General features: G+C 33.8%; 1 protein-coding gene and 2 long non-coding RNA genes across 5 annotated transcripts; 2 read left to right on the plus strand and 1 right to left on the minus strand.

Moving 5' to 3' along the window:
• Positions 1-3: 3 nt before the first annotated feature.
• On the minus strand, positions 4-5446 carry LOC107949175 (polypyrimidine tract-binding protein homolog 1). Of its 2 annotated transcripts, none has more exons than XM_016883900.2 (10): positions 5083-5446; positions 4343-4552; positions 3526-3588; positions 3369-3442; positions 3109-3204; positions 1954-2011; positions 1776-1880; positions 1599-1680; positions 850-962; positions 4-533 (listed from the first exon to the last, which is right to left on the minus strand). In XM_016883900.2, exons 1-10 carry the CDS (start codon positions 5263-5265, stop codon positions 117-119), a joined length of 1401 nt encoding a protein of 466 aa, XP_016739389.1. In that variant the 5' UTR covers positions 5266-5446; the 3' UTR covers positions 4-116. The 2 variants fall into 2 exon arrangements, with proteins under 2 accessions (XP_016739389.1, XP_016739391.1); XM_016883902.2 differs by having other exon boundaries at positions 897-962; positions 5083-5394.
• Positions 5447-8841: 3395 nt separating this feature from the next.
• On the plus strand, positions 8842-10355 carry LOC107949177 (uncharacterized). The gene is made up of 2 exons (XR_001697650.2): positions 8842-9742; positions 9863-10355. It is a non-coding gene; the product is annotated as an uncharacterized lncRNA (long non-coding RNA).
• Positions 10356-10454: 99 nt separating this feature from the next.
• On the plus strand, positions 10455-15663 carry LOC121229606 (uncharacterized). Of its 2 annotated transcripts, none has more exons than XR_005927391.1 (2): positions 10455-10595; positions 15476-15663. It is a non-coding gene; the product is annotated as an uncharacterized lncRNA (long non-coding RNA). The 2 variants fall into 2 exon arrangements; XR_005927392.1 differs by having other exon boundaries at positions 15483-15663.
• The last annotated feature ends 275 nt before the right edge of the window (positions 15664-15938 follow it).

Raw genomic sequence — 15938 nt, forward strand, 5'->3', positions numbered from 1 at the left:
CAATAAAAAAAATTTAATTTCAGTCATAACTTAAAGAGATTCAATTGGCGAATCTTTATATGAGGAATATAAGATAGACAAGGGATCATTTAATTTCATTATAGAATAGACACAGGTCATCGACTGTAATAAGGAGGCCGACCCAGCACCGCTGCGCCTCCTTGTCTAACATTAGCCCATGGCGGCTGCTGCTGCTGCTGCATGGGCATGGAAGATGCACCAGGTTGTGAAAGGGGTGATGAACCTGCAGGTCTTGCCGCATTAACGTATGTAGGGGCTGTCAACGATTGATATGTTTGACCAGGAACTGATCCATATGGCGGCCTAGCCTGAAAATTTGGATCCCAAGCAGGAACTTGTCCAGCAGGAGGTTGACCCTGTATTGCAGCTGAAGCCGAATAGTCAGTACCATGGTGCACCGGAACACCCTGAGGATTCTGCCAAGCATTTGGAGCAGCAGGCAATCCCGGAACTTGTGTTGCAAGCAAACTCGGGTCTGAGATTGTGTAATCTCTACTTTTATCACTGTATGCCTGCGGCAAAAGATGAACTCATCAGAATCATGTGACAACATTGCTATGACTCTTCATTTTTCTTTAAGTACCCATGTCACATTTTTGGATACGAATGTAGCGATCCTCCAGTGACCCTTTAAATATAGGGAAAAACTTATTAAAAAATTGAGCAGGTAACTGACGCTTATATCCAAATTCAAAAAACATAGTCAAGAAGCATACAATTTAAGGCCAAGATCCCCTTTTTTTCCCAATCAAGAACAGATTCCCTTTATCTTCTAATGAAGTCCTAAGTTATTTTTCCTACATTTACTCAAAAAGCACATATTTATACCTTTACATTGAGATCAGTATGACGAGAGTATGATAGATGAAGCTTACAATAGCCACCATCATATATGCAGTGTCCCTCTAAGGATTCTTTGGCAACTGCTGCGGTTGTAACATCTGGATATAATACATTCAACATCAGTAAAATCAATCAAAATACTCTCTAACGTAAAAACATGAATTACAAAAACAAGTAATTTGCAGGTCATTACATGTCTAATGGTCCCCAAGGCACATCCCATAGACTTGGACGCTCTCAAAGTTCAAATCTTTGAGATAAGGTGTGGAAAAAAGTATCCCACAATCATCAGAAAGAGAACAAATTTCAAATAAAACCGAACAAAGTGAAGCCAAGAGAATGGTATTATAGTTATTATATAATATAGACATCAATGCACTTTGCATGAAACTTTAAAAGAGAAGACATTAGATCTGATTTGCTTTTGCTTTTGCAAAGGTGCCGAAGATGCATTTTAACAAATTCTCTTCACAAAGAGTGATGAGGCACATAAACTGTCCAGTCTTTCATTAGTGCCTAGGTGCCTGCCTTAATAATGAAATAAAATTTTTAAAAAAAATACCATATGTAGGAAAGGTTCGTGAAGTAGGGAAAGAATGACCAAAAAAGAGAACAAACTCAATTCTCCAAGTCCTCTTTGCATGGAAGGATAATTGGGTATCAAATCATTAGGTATGTATGGATTACCGAAGACGGAAATAAACAAATTCAGAATTCATGTAATGAAAGCATACCGGGATATTGAATAAGTGCCTGTGTTCCACCATTCTTCTCAAATATGGCAATCTTTTGGACTGTGCCAAATGCTGAGAACACCTACAATATGTAAGCAGTAGAATAAAAATATGAGAAAATTTTCAAGCAAGAACCCAGTACAGGCATGCCAATGGAGCAGCAACACAACATCCTACCTTGTGAAGAACATCAACTGTCACAGCATACTGCATATTTTCAATTGAAGCAAGTAGCACATTACTCTGAGGCTCTTGCTTTTTTCCATCAGGACCAACTACAGGCTGGAGATTACCACATATTAATGAACACCCAACGTTATAAAACAGGTCAAATGTTTGTAACTGAAAAATCTACCTGCAAAAGTCCTTCCATTGCAGTAGGATTCACAGGAAGGTAAGGATTGGTATAGTCCCTGCATAAAATGTGCAAACAAAATCAGATCACATTAAGTACAAATGCATCACCTGATGCCAAATAGAAATTTGCATCTAGTAAGGATAAATGATTTATGGTAACGAAGTACTGCAAATGTAATAGAGATGATCAGATGACATGAAAAATTATGGGTTCAAGTCAAGAACCATCTTGTTTGACAGGAATAGTAGATCAATCACTATAACTGCATCCAGTTGGTTCCAACCATATAGCGAATAGCAACTCAAAGCTTTCAAATACATGCCAATTGAAGACTCTTAGCAAAATTACAACTCATTCTCTGAATGCTACAGCCTTGAATTCGACCAATGCTTCCAGAAACAATTCCTAATGTTCAAAGAGAAGCAACATAGATAATATTTTTATGGAATACAACAAATGAATGTTATTAATAAAAATTACATTAACATACACAAGTCTCTATCCCCCACAGGTAAGTAAAGCTTCTGCAAATTTGCATGCTGACCCACTTTCATTATATAAGAAAAATGAACATCATAGCAGAGACTATTGTTATGACTTTAAAATACTTGAAAAACTCAGGTTCCACAACGCTGAATTGTTCAGCTAATAGAATAAATAATTGCAAGCACACAACAGTTGAATACAAGGTTCGCAATGGGAAACACTAAACAAGTTTAAAAGCAATATTCAAACATAATATCAGATTAATTTTACTAGCATGTTACATGATATGCTCCAATGATCAGTCAATTACAAAATTTATTTGTATGAAAGAAGGAGCAAAAGCTCCCCCACTCATGATGCCCCCAAAGTCGTAATTCCACAATCAACATATAAACAACTGCAACTATAATGTGATTTGAAAATGCAGGGAACTGTGGTCAAAAGATTAAGAAAATTACTAAGCGGCCATGACAACACATCTGTGTGCTGACTACCAGGCTTCACTAACACCCTAGATGACAAAAAGCATACACATTGATTAGAAACATATCAGATGCCAAAATAAATATTTCGCAGGATCATTACTTCAGATTTCGGAAATGAACATGACCAAACATTGATGAACTTTAAATAGAAAATATCATGATATTTTGGATGCACTTTTACCTGCTCCGATGAGACTGAAACTTGATATTCAGATCAGTGTGTGCTGAATATGAGATTCTCAGGTAACAAGAAGTAACATGATCTGGAAGCAAGTACCTAAATTCAAAATATCATGATAAAACATTACAACACAACCACATTTTATGAAATACCTGAACTACATATCGTACAATAAATATGAAGAAGAGAATTAAGTGATGCTAGATGAGAAAAATGAGTATATGTGTTAAAGTAGGAGGATGCAAGGCTATAGTACTTACCTGGGAATACTTCTCCCATCCAATGCATTCCTCGCCGAAGATGCAGTTTCAGCATCAGTGAATTGGATTAATGCCTGCCAAATTTACCATAAAATGAGTATGATATTGGAAGATATGCAATCTCCAAAGATCCAGATGCATATTTTTGACATCTCACCTGGAATCCGGCAGCCTTTTCAAAAGTAGCAATCTTGTGCACAAAACCAAATGCAGAAAATACCTGAAACCAAATTCAATTAGATACAATCACAGATCATAAATTCAAAAATATAAATTAAAAGAATACTAGCAAACATCACAAGCAATAGTATAATGGGAGAAATCACTGTTAGCATATGCAAATGGATGAGAAATAAGTTCAGAATGACACCTGAGGATACATGCCTCAAGATATACCCTAGAAAGGAGCATGACGTACTTGACAATATCTCCAAATTATCTCCAAGAAAGGAATTTAACTTAGGGGCATAACCATCTATGATACAACTGATTTCAATTAAAATGATGCTATTATGTAAAAGAACAAGAAAAAAATGACAGTTTAATTCATTGTATATTATGATAGTTAAAACTGATACTTTCACTGTATACTACCTTTAACTTCAGACGTCTATTACCTAAAAAGACCACCAATCAATCTGTTGACTGAAGGACACTTCATGAACTTTCTATTTTAATAGTTCACAATCGCAACAAGTATTCTCATTCAAAACAAAGCTTCACAAGATTTAGACGGACTAAAAACAGGTCAATTTATAACTATAAACAAGATATCTTCATTTACTCATAACAATAGGCTCCTTGGAGCAAGATTCATCCAAAACTCCAATTCCTTATGCAAATACCAGAAGCCCCTAAGCATAAAAAGGCTTTAACACCTTAAACTACCTATTCTTTTAGCAGAACAACAGAAAATCTGTAACAACTGGTCGCATTTATTTGAAGAAATGCATGTGCCAGAAATAATCACTTACCAAGTGAATGGTCTCAATGGTCACGTCATTAGGTTCCACACCCTCAATGGTAACCAGCAACACATTTCCAGGGGTATCTCCAGGACTTTTATTGTTGACAATTTCATGTCTGTTTGAATATTGAATATACACAGTTTTTCCACGAATCTGTGCTGGTTCTGATGATGAAGCATAGTATGAAACCATTGAAATAGCCTGATTTAAGTCTGCCTGCAAATAAAAGTAACACCTTTTCTTAACATCAAACCATTACTGATCATCCTTTAAAAGGATTATCTAGACTTCACTAATTGAAATTAACCCATAAAATATTTACACTAAAAAATAAAACCATCATCGATCAAAAATTCCAATTGCCAACTAACCCACCAAATTTATATTTGTGATTTGATAGAAAAGAAAATAAAAATAAAATTTTATCTTGCGCATTAGTAATTAACCTTAACCTAACACAATGGAACAAAACCATCATCCCCAAAACACACAAAAATGAATAAAAATAAAAATTCTGCCATCGACCCATCAAATCTACATTGCAAAGAACAAAATCAGCCGAAAATTAAATTATTATTGCCATGCTAAACAAAACAAACTGTCACCCAAAAAAGACTAAAATTTCCAATTTACAATTCAAATTTACACAAGAAATTATCAGTAGATAATTGACCTCAACCTAACACAAGGCAGTATATGAATTACAAAAAAAGAAAAAAAAACTATTGATGGATTTAGAAGCTTACGAATTCAACAAAAGCTTGGTTTCGGTTGGCGCCAACATTGCATTTAGTATTAACGATCTTCCCAAAGGGTTTACAAAGTTCGACGAGTTCCTCTTCCGCACACTCCCATGGGAGGTTACGGAGATGGAGGACCTTCGATGGCGTCTGGGTATAACGGAACTGGGGTTGGCTTGATGTTGACATCTAGGGCTCTCGCAAGGAGGGAGTATTTGTTTAGATAGAAAAATACGGGAATTTTCTAGGGAAAATTTTATCTTTGAGGAGATGATTTATTCCTGCAATCAGTTCTGGTGGGGTTCTTTTTATATTGTTGACGTAACGCTGATGGAATTTTGGTGAGACTTGACAAATACTATAGCATTGCATTTACTGATTTGTCCATGTCTTAGGAAAAACTTTCAAAGTAACATGTTATATTTACTAATTTGTCCTTCATTTAAAAAACCTCACGTTGAAAATTGTTCGGTTGAATTCGAATTATGCAACCAGCACAAATCAAAATTGAGAAAATTAGATATAAATATTTATGTCCTCCGAAAAGAATAAAAATTATGAGGCAAAGAAATTTCACTAAAAAAGCAAAAAATCAAAAAAATGAAAGTACAAAATAGAGAAACAAATAAACATTGAACCTTAAATGTAAAGATTTACCGAAATTCTCACAAACCTTCTGTTAAAAAGGTCTATTTATAGGTTCAATTTCATGTACAAAAAGTATCTCTATAATAATCAAAGTTAGATTGGAAAAATATAATAGAGTTTAATTAAGAGAAAGAACCTGATTAAGTAAGGAACACATCGCCATGTCATGAAGTTGCTATTGGCTCGTCAAGATGTCCATCGTTGCGCATCAAGACGTGGTGTTACTTCTCCTCAGGATGTCGTAGTTGCGTCATTGTGACAACAGCTCTTCCTCATTACGATGTCAACTCTGTTTTGTCTAAAATACCAGGCACACTCTACAAAGATAAAATAAAATGTTTAATTCATCATTTGTCACTGGAATTTAACAAAAACTTTAGGGTAAACTATCTTAAAGTCATCCAACTAATGGTAAGATTTTTTTTTTATCTCCCAACTATGAAAAGTTAAAAATAGTATCATAATTATTTGATTTTTTTTATCACCATAGATGATGGAAAGATGGTGTGAGCTTTTAAAATCGGTATAATAGTAACATTAACCCGCAACATTTGTACATTGCGTCAATTTGATCTTAATTCTAAAAAAATTAACCATCAACGCTCACACATTGTGTAATTTGGTCTTTTTTTCTTCTAATTATGTTTTTCATCGTGGTGCTTTCACTTAAAAAGTTAAAAATATTATCAATTAAATTTGATTGGAAATATACAAAAATAGAAACATCCAAAAATCCAAGATAATAATTTTCATCTTTTTTCATTCTTTTAAAATTAACCCCTCAATGTCACAAATAAAAGTGAAACTACAAAAAGAAAATATACCAAATTACATAATGTGAAAATGTTAAAGGTTAATTTTTTGAAATTAATACTAAATTGACATAATGTATAATGTTTAGTGCAAAGGTTAATTTTTTGGAATTAATACTAAATTGACATAATGTATAATGTTTAGTGCTAAAGTTGTTATTATGCCAATTTTAAAAGCTGACAAGTTTATTCTTATTAGTAATTTAACAGCTAGTGACCAAAAAGAAAAAAGTTGAATAATTGAGTGATCATTTTGTACTTTTCATAGTTAAGTAACTAAAAAAAGAATTTACTAATAGTTGGGTAACTACTAGTGTAGTTTACCCAATTTTCAAATGTAATACATGTGGGTTTTTTTTTTCCAATATGTTACTTTTATTTTGCAAAAGTTATACATTTTTGGTATACAAAGTTATGGTATTAACTTTTAGAATTTAATTCGGATATTAATTACTAATATTATTAGGTTTGACTTTTCATAAATTTATTAATAGACTAAATTTAGTATTAATTGTGAATTTATTTAATTTATTAAATAAAGTGTGATCTAGTGATTTTTTTTTAGTCTAGTTAATTTCTTGAAAGTTAATTGTTGATATTATTAACTAATTATGAATTTTGGTTAAATTAACTCTAAAACTCGAGTTAAACTTTAAAAAGTTAACATTGTTTCTTTTAAGTATTAAAATAATTTTTGTCATATATATATATCACATTGAACAAAAATAAATATAAATATCATAAAAAAATAACAAACCCATATATTAAGCCAAAATAAAATCACGTGAGCTCACTCAAGAAATTGATAAAATAAATTGGACTTTTATGTTTGGTTTTAAATTTAATTATTTACCTTAAGCTATGCATGAGAAAATTAACGGAAATTGTTTTCAACATAATATATATATAATGAAATCATCCGATTCTCAAGTAAATGAAGTTAGAATTAAAATTAAATTACCATAATAAATTATATAAAACATGCGATAAGTTAAGACAATCTACAAAAGTAATAGGAAAAATAATTGAAATATGAAATGACATATATGAATATAGCATAAATACAAGAATGTATCGAATTCCACAAAAAATGTATTACTAACTGAAACATAAAAGTTAAAAAAATTTCATTATTGTTCAAGGGGATCTGCTCCTCCGAAAGAAATATTTAATGTGTTGTTCTCGGCGATGTCAACATGATCCCTCAATAATGGAAGGTATTATCCATTGAGGGAAGGTTTTGTCCCCTTTTACGGAGAGTTGTTTACAATTCATGGAGGGGGCGCCTGGACTATATGGCCCCGTATAAGCTTTTATTGTAAGGGACGATTGGCTCCTTCAAGAAAAATTTTTAAAGTGTCATCCTCAGGGACACCAACCTGATCCCTTAATAATGGAATGTATTGTTCTTTAAAAGAGGGTTCAGGGTAGATTTTATCCCCCTGGGCGAAGAGCCATTTACGGCTCACAAAGGGAACACCTCGATAGTAAATGAACATATGGTCACCCACCAAGATACAACGTAAGTGTCTCAACCTTAGTGAGATTCAAACATCTAACATTTGGTATATAGGTCACATGTTGGGGTATATGGTACCACTTGCAGCTCAAGTGGTACCATATACCCCAATATGTTTAAATTTTAAGGGGGATCAGCTCTTCTGGAAGAAAATTTCGAAGTGTCATTTTTTAGGACACCGACCTGATTCCTCAAAATGAAAAGGTTTACATCTATAATACCATGAATACAGATAATAATAATAAAACACGAACATATGCAAAAAAAAAATCAGCATCATAGATACACAAAAATGGAAACATAAGCATGAATAAATTATGGGTCTATTTAGCCACTCAAGTTTACCAGTGTTTTTATTTTGGTCATCTATTTAAAAAATATGTTATTTTAGTCACTTCAGTTAGATAAGTTATCAATTTTAGTCACTCTACCATTAAATGCTTTTGGTCACTAGACGAAATGCTAACACGGAAGCCTTTTGATTGACATACTAACAAATTTATCCCCTAACACTTTGCATATTCTATCAAATTGGTCCTAATTATAAAAAATTTAACAAATTTAACCCTCAATGTTTACACATTTTGTCAATTTAATCCCCATTCTTAAAATTTGTAAATTTAAGAACTTGAATATATATACTATTTATTATAAAAAGACAAAATATAAAATATTAAAAAATATATAATTACATTATAACTTTTTTTTTTTTGAAAATCAACTGGACTTTCATAAATGGATAAATAAACAAAATACACAATGGGTTTTAGTCTAATTGGGCTTACAACCAAAAGCAAGAAACCAAATTAAAAAAACAGTAAAAAAATAAGTCCAGGCCTGATTGTTCTTAACCTAAATAATTCAAAATTTAAAAATTAAAATAGAATAACTTAAGAAAAACCGATCGTCAGTCCAGTCAATCAAAACAGCTGGATATCACTAGCCTCTGTCTTTTCAAATCCATTATCCAGCTTTAATGATAACAGTTTCCGACGTGATCTTTTAATATCTGCTATCAATATCTTTTAACATCTTCTTGAATCTTCTTCATCTGTCTCCTTTAATCTCCAGCTTTCCCTTTTCTGAGTAGTGACCCTTAGATGCAGTCCCAACGGTTACCCTTCTTCTTCCCTTAGCATATCTTTTTCAAGCATCAGGCAGTCTTGAAACTCCTTCCTCTTGTTCTTCTTGCCTCCGTCGTTCTCTCGCCTGATGGAAACTCAGTGGATGCAGCCCCAACAGGTAATGTCCTTCTCCTCTTCTTATCGCTTCTTTAGCAACAAAATGCGTGTTCTCATTTTCTGTTTTAGGAATAAAATAAAAACCGATATTCTGAAAGAAAACTTTTTTGCTGTTGATATCTCTGATTATCGCTCCTATAATCGATTTGTCTTGATTTATGGACTGACATTTCTTGATTACTGTTCTTGAGTCTCATTTTATATCCAAACAATGTAATCTCATTTCAATCCCTAACTGAATCGCCTGTAACCCTGCATGTGCCTCCGCTGCAAATGATGACGAAATGTTGGAGTGAATAACCGATTTAGAGGCAACGATATCCCCCTCCGTACCGCATACAACCAAGCCCGAAGCAGATCTCGAAGTTCTCTTATCGAAAGCCGCATCAAAATAAATTGTAGTTCTCATGCTCCTTTCAATTTGGTTATGTCCTCTGTCAATGCTGGTAAGAAGTATTTTTTCCTCCGCTCCATTCAACTCTGCTATAAAAATGATGACTTGTTTAGAAATATCCCTGCCTATTGTATTCTTTCTCTTATAAATGAATTTATTTCTATGGTTCTAGATTGACCATAACCCACAGCAAAAAAGACGACACTAGGCTTTGTTCCCTTGCCTGAAAATCCAGATAAGCCACTCCCACAAGCTTTGAATACTGTTGTTTGATACCCATGCAAGATCTAAACTTGACCATATTTCAGTTGTTGTGGCACAGTACTTGAAAACATGGATGCAATCTTCATCAGAAATGTGACATCGGAGACATAGAGTTTCCTCTGCGACCTTCTTACTCTTTAGATTAGATAGAGTAGGAATATAATTCCAAGAAATTCGCCAAATTGTAATTTTGATTTTTGGAGAAATTTGTAAATTCCATAATTTTTTGTAGAAATTTCTATTATCAGTCTGTATAAAATTATTACTAGGACCCGAAGTAGTCTCTTGTAATAGTTTATAGGCACTTCTGACTGAATACTCCCCTGTCGGTTCTCCTCGCCATACTTAGAAGTCCTCATATGTTGTCGCTGCCAAAGGAATCTGCAGAATTTTTTTTGCAATATCCTCATTAAAGTTACTAAGAATTAAATCTGCATTCCACTCTCGATTATTAGCATCAATCAAATCTGATACTAACTTAATGTTCTCATTGGCAGTATCATTCTGCATTCTATCAGTTTCAGCTCCCGATATCCATAAGTCATCCCAAACAGAGATGCGAGCACCTGTTCCTACTCTCCAGCATAACCCTTTCTCCAAAATCCCTTTAGCTGCCCAGACTCTCTTCCAGGTAAACGAAGGTAAATTCCCCAAATGAGCATTGATGAAGTCCGAATTTGGATAATATTTTTCTTTTAAAACACGACTTAACAAAGAATTAGGGAAATTGATAAGACGTCAACCTTGTTTTGCTAATAATGCTAAATTGAATTTTTCGAGACTACGAAAGCCTAAACCACCATCTTCTTTCAAAGAGCATAAATATTTCCACGTACACTAGTGAATACCTTTTTTGTCTCGACTTTTCTGCCACCAATATTTTGCCATGCCTTCTAATTCAGCACATAAAGACTTAGGAATTAGGAAACATGCCATCGTATAAATAGGAATAGCTTGAAGAATAGCCTTTATAAACACTTCTTTCCCCCTTTGAGACAGGTATCTTACACTCCAGCTGTCAATTCGCTGCTTCATTCTGTCCTTTAAAGTCTGAAAAGATAGTTTCTTCTTTCTACCCACCATATTAGGCAACCGAAGATACCTTTCCAGGTTATTTGAACTACGTACTCCAAGAACCCTGGAAATGACTGCTTTATCCCTTTCCTGTGTATTGGTGCTAAAAAATACTATAGATTTGTCATAGTTGACACACTGTCCGGAACAATTCCCATATTCAATCAGAATATGTTTTAAGTGAGCTAGCTCCTCTTTCTGTGGCTTCCCCAAATAAAATATTATCTGCAAATAACAAGTGAGAAACCTGTGGACCACTTCTGCTTACTTTAACCCCTCTGATTATGTTCCCTTGCGTAGCGAGTCTCATAAGACTGGAAAGACCTTCCCCACAAATTAAAAATAGGAACGGACTCAAAGGGTCCCCGTCTTAATCCCCTTGAGGGTTGAAAAATCTCTCCAGCATGACCAGTGAAAACCACCGAGTATGAGACTCTGGAAACACATTTCATTAGAGACTCAATCCATCTTAAATCAAAACACATGCGCTTCATAATTACTGCGATAAACTGCCATTCAACTCTATCATAAGCTTTACCCATATCTAATTTAACTGCCATGAATCCCTTTTTCCTGTCTTATTTTGTTTTAAAGTATTTAGGATTTCATAAGCTAAGAACACATTATCAGAAATTAACCTCCCTGGAACGTAAATGCTTTGTGCTGGGTCAATACAGGTTTCAATAACCACCCGAAGACAGTTCACAATGACCTTATCTATCAACTTATAAATAACATTGCATAGGCTTATGAGGCGAAAATAAGTAATATTTGAAGGGTTTTGAATTTTTGGGATCAGAACTATATTAGTCGTATTAATAAAAAACGCTTTGTGCTGGGTCAATACAGGTTTCAATAATCACCCGAAGACAGATCACAATGACCTTAGCTATCAACTTATAAATAACATTGCATAGGCTTATGGGGCGAAAATAAGTAATATTTGAAGGGTTTTGAATTTTTGGGATCAGAACTATATTAGTTGTATTAATTAAACTAATATCCATACCTCCATTGAGATGTTGTAGGCAAAATGATGACACCTCCTCCCCTATAATTGACCAGCACTTCTGATAAAATAAAGCTGGGAAACCATCTTCTCTTGGCATTTTTGTTGGCCCCAATTCTAACAAAGCCACTTGAATTTCCTCATTTGTGTATCTTGCTGTTAATCGAGCATTATCCTCTTCAACAATACAGCGATCTACTCCTGTTAATAGATGTTCAAAATATCCCCTCCTTCCGGCTGAAAATAGATTCTGAAAATAAGATCTAGCTATTCCTTCCATTTCATTGATCTCTGCTGTTTCTCTACCATCTTCAAATTGCGGTTTTTGAATAAGGTTCTTTCTTCGTCGTTGAGTTGCTTGTTTATGAAAAAAGGCAGTATTTTTATCTCCAAATTTTACCCAATTAACTCGAGCCCTTTGCTCCTAATATCGTTCGTGCTTGTCAATCTCAAAATTAAGTTGAATCTTCGTATCAATAAGTTCTGCCAGATTTTCATCATACCTATTAGATTTCATCAACTCGACCAATCTAGAAGTTAGCCTCTCCTTATTTATCTTTCTCCTATGCCTAATTTGATTCGCCCATCTTTCCAAGCCATGTCTTACTTTTTCCAATTTTAGTAACAAGTCTCCATTCGAATTATCCCATATGTATCTTACCTCATCGATAAAAGATTCCTCCATCATCCACCAAGCTTTGAATTTGAAACTCCTTTTAGGCCTTTCATTATCTGTAGTTTCCGTCGTGATAGGAAGTGGACAATGATCCTAGATGTTGAATCATTGCCTCTGGAAATGTAGACAACCAATTCCCATTAGCAACTCCTCTATCTAGCCTTTCTTGAATATTTGTTTCCGGTAAGTTACCCCTTCCCTACCTAAACCAATTCCCTGTATAGCCCACATTCAGTAGGTGACAATCTGCTAGCCCTGAACGAAATGCATTCATGCGCCTCTCCTCTCTAGGTAAGCCCTTATCTCTTTTCATGACCATACATTATTTCGTTAAAGTCTCCACAAACTAACCATGGGAGCTCCTCTGCATTACTCAAATTATTCAACAGATCCTAAGATTCGTTTCTATCTTGAGTGTAAAGAGAGCCATAAAACCCAGTAAATCTCCACCTATGCCCTTTATCAGTATCTTCAATGACTACATCAATGTGCCTTTTTCAAAAACTTTGGAAAATAATTGTAACATCATCATGCCATGCCAGACATAATCCTCCTCTCGAACCATCAGAATCAATGTCAATACCATTTCGAAAACCACACCTTTTACGTATTCTTTCCATCTGCCTCTTAAATATCTTTGTCTCCATGAAGAAGACAATTTGGGGATTATACAACTTCAGAGAATGCCGAAGTCATTGTACCGTCCGTGGATTTCCCAAGCTACGGACATTCCAACTTAGGATTTTCATTTCCCCTAGTCGGCTTGCCTTTTGGAAGCCGCTGATCTTAAAAAGTTGTTCACCATTTTGCTGTCTTTCATCATCAGATTATCAGTACTAACAATATAATCATCAGTTTCTCCTCTTTACCTCTTTTCCCCCTCTTCACCTATAAGAATCCCTTCTTCAGCATCGTGGTCCATTGAGAATTGTTGTTCTTCTATTGGTTTCTTTCCATCCCTTTCAGAGGATGTGATTCCTTCCAAGCAAAATCCCAAAACGGGATCAATCTGCGCCTTTTTTCCAGAACTATTTAGCGCACTCCATATTCTCCCTTCAGATGTCCTATTACAACCGAAATATCCATCCCTTATTCCCCCTTCTTCGCGTAACCAGATGCTACTTTGTACCCGTGCTTTCCTAGATTGCGCTCTTAAAGAAAGATCCCATCCCATTTCAGTAATCTCCACACCTAACGCATTTTTGCCTCACAAAAAGAATCGCTATGTCCCAAACAACCACAATAGAAACAAAAAGGCGTTAGTCTTTCATATTTGAATCTGATATATGATTTATTCCCATAGAACATAATCTGCTTCTTCCTTTTTAAAGGAGACTTTACATTCAATTGGATTCCAACACTTAAAAAATTTAGATATCCCTTTCCCATGTTGGCACCATCATACTCCAAGAACAAGCCTATGAACTCACCAAGTTGCTTTGCCAAAGCCTCAGAATAGTATCCTGCAGGAATATCATGGATCTGATCCCAAAACTGTAAAAAAATTAAAGGAACTAATAATGGATCTTCCCCCGGTTGTAACGAATGTAATAATAATAAATGGTTATTAAATGTCCAAGGAGAACCCTTAACAACCCTGTCCATATCCATACTATAAAAGAACTGAAACAGAAATCTTTTTTCCCCCAGATACAGAATTCTAACACCTCAGACCTGATGCCACAGATTTGCCATAGTACTTTTCATAGCAGCAAAATTAATAACACTAGCTGTTAAAAAACAGCCTACTAAACAGTAATCAACTTCTCTCTCTGGACTTGGAAAAGTTGGAATTTGTATAATCTCATCCTCTTCATTTATGGATAATCCAGCAAATTCGGTCTCCATAAGCACTGATTCAAGTTTTTAAAGTTATATTTTTTGAATTTTTAAAATTTGGAGTAAACTGATAAAATGTACAAATATTGAGGGTTAAATTTATTAAAAAAATTAAAATTAGGACCAAATTGATAGAATATGCAAAGTGTTAAGGCTAAATTTGTTATTATACCAATCAAAAGATAGCATGTCAGCATTTTGTTTGGTGACAAAAGGCATTTAACGGTGAAATGATAACTTATCTAATGAAAATGACTAAAATAACAAATTTTTAAAATAAGTGACCAAAATAAGAACACGGATAAACTTAGATGACTAAATAGGTACTTTACCCATAATTTATTAACGCTTAAAACTTACATAAATTTATAAATATTTGAAAGATAAAAATAACATAAACACATAAACATGAATTTATTTTGATCCCAAAAAATAACCTCTTAAAATATCTAATTTCTCATTACTATAATTGGCCATCTTACAATCTTTATCTTTCAAGGACAAATCTGATTTGCTAAAAAAATAACCAACTTCAATGTTGAATTCATTGGGATATAATCAAAGTTAGGTCGGATCCGTTTGAAATTATAAAAAAACTACCGTATACTAAAGACATTCAAAATAAGGAAGTTATATATAGAAAAAACTGTCCTTGGCAGTTACTATATAGACAGGGAAGGTAGCTTCCTTTCATTTGCAAATATAGAATTTTTTTTGAAAAAAAAAAAAAGAAGCCATTCGAATTTACAAAAGAAAGTGGCATTTAAATAACAATGAAATTTTTGGAAGCAGTTTGTGTTTTATCTTTTGTTTTGTTCAGCGCTGCTGTCAGTAGATTAGTTATCATCCACTTTTTTTTCCTTTTCCTAACTTTTTTTTTCTTTTTCTCATTTACTTCACATGTGTTCTCGTTTTTTTTTAAGTTTACAGATCTATTTTGTGGGTATTTTTGTTATCTTCACAAGTTGTGATGAATAGAAGATGATGCTTATTGTTTGCTAAAACTCCACCAGTCACCAACAATTTTTCTTAAAAAGTGGGTAGCTCTTCGTCAGTTTCTTAATATGTGTTTTGAGAATATTTTAGAATAATAAATAATTTCACGAGTCAATTTGGACTTATATATCTTAAGTCCTATATGTTTTTTTTTGTTTGTTTTTCTATTGTTTAATAAATTTTCAGTTTTAGAAATTTTTGTCTGCTCTTGTAGTACGGTTTTTAGTCTTTCTTATACATGTAATCTTAGTTTTACAAGTGATTTTATGGATAATTTTGTTGCCGTCCTCTATATCGTAAAAAATCACATTTGGGCATTCCAACAAAAATGCATTAAGCCATTTTGTTTAATAATAGCGTCAGGCCATTAATAAAAGAAGATAATGGAAT

The sequence above is a fragment of the Gossypium hirsutum genome, chromosome A05, assembly GCF_007990345.1.
Source record: "Gossypium hirsutum isolate 1008001.06 chromosome A05, Gossypium_hirsutum_v2.1, whole genome shotgun sequence".
Lineage (NCBI taxonomy): Eukaryota > Viridiplantae > Streptophyta > Magnoliopsida > Malvales > Malvaceae > Gossypium > Gossypium hirsutum.

Excerpts from the sequence above, each read along its gene's own strand:
- LOC107949175 (XM_016883900.2), bottom strand. The coding sequence starts at position 5,265 with ATGTCAACATCAAGCCAACCCCAGTTCCGTTATACCCAGACGCCATCG. Across the intron at positions 3,205-3,368 it reads GATGGGAGAAGTATTCCCAG|GTACTTGCTTCCAGATCATG; the intron begins GTAAGTACTATA and ends TTTTGAATTTAG. Across the intron at positions 963-1,598 it reads GGCACTTATTCAATATCCCG|ATGTTACAACCGCAGCAGTT; the intron begins GTATGCTTTCAT and ends TATTATATCCAG.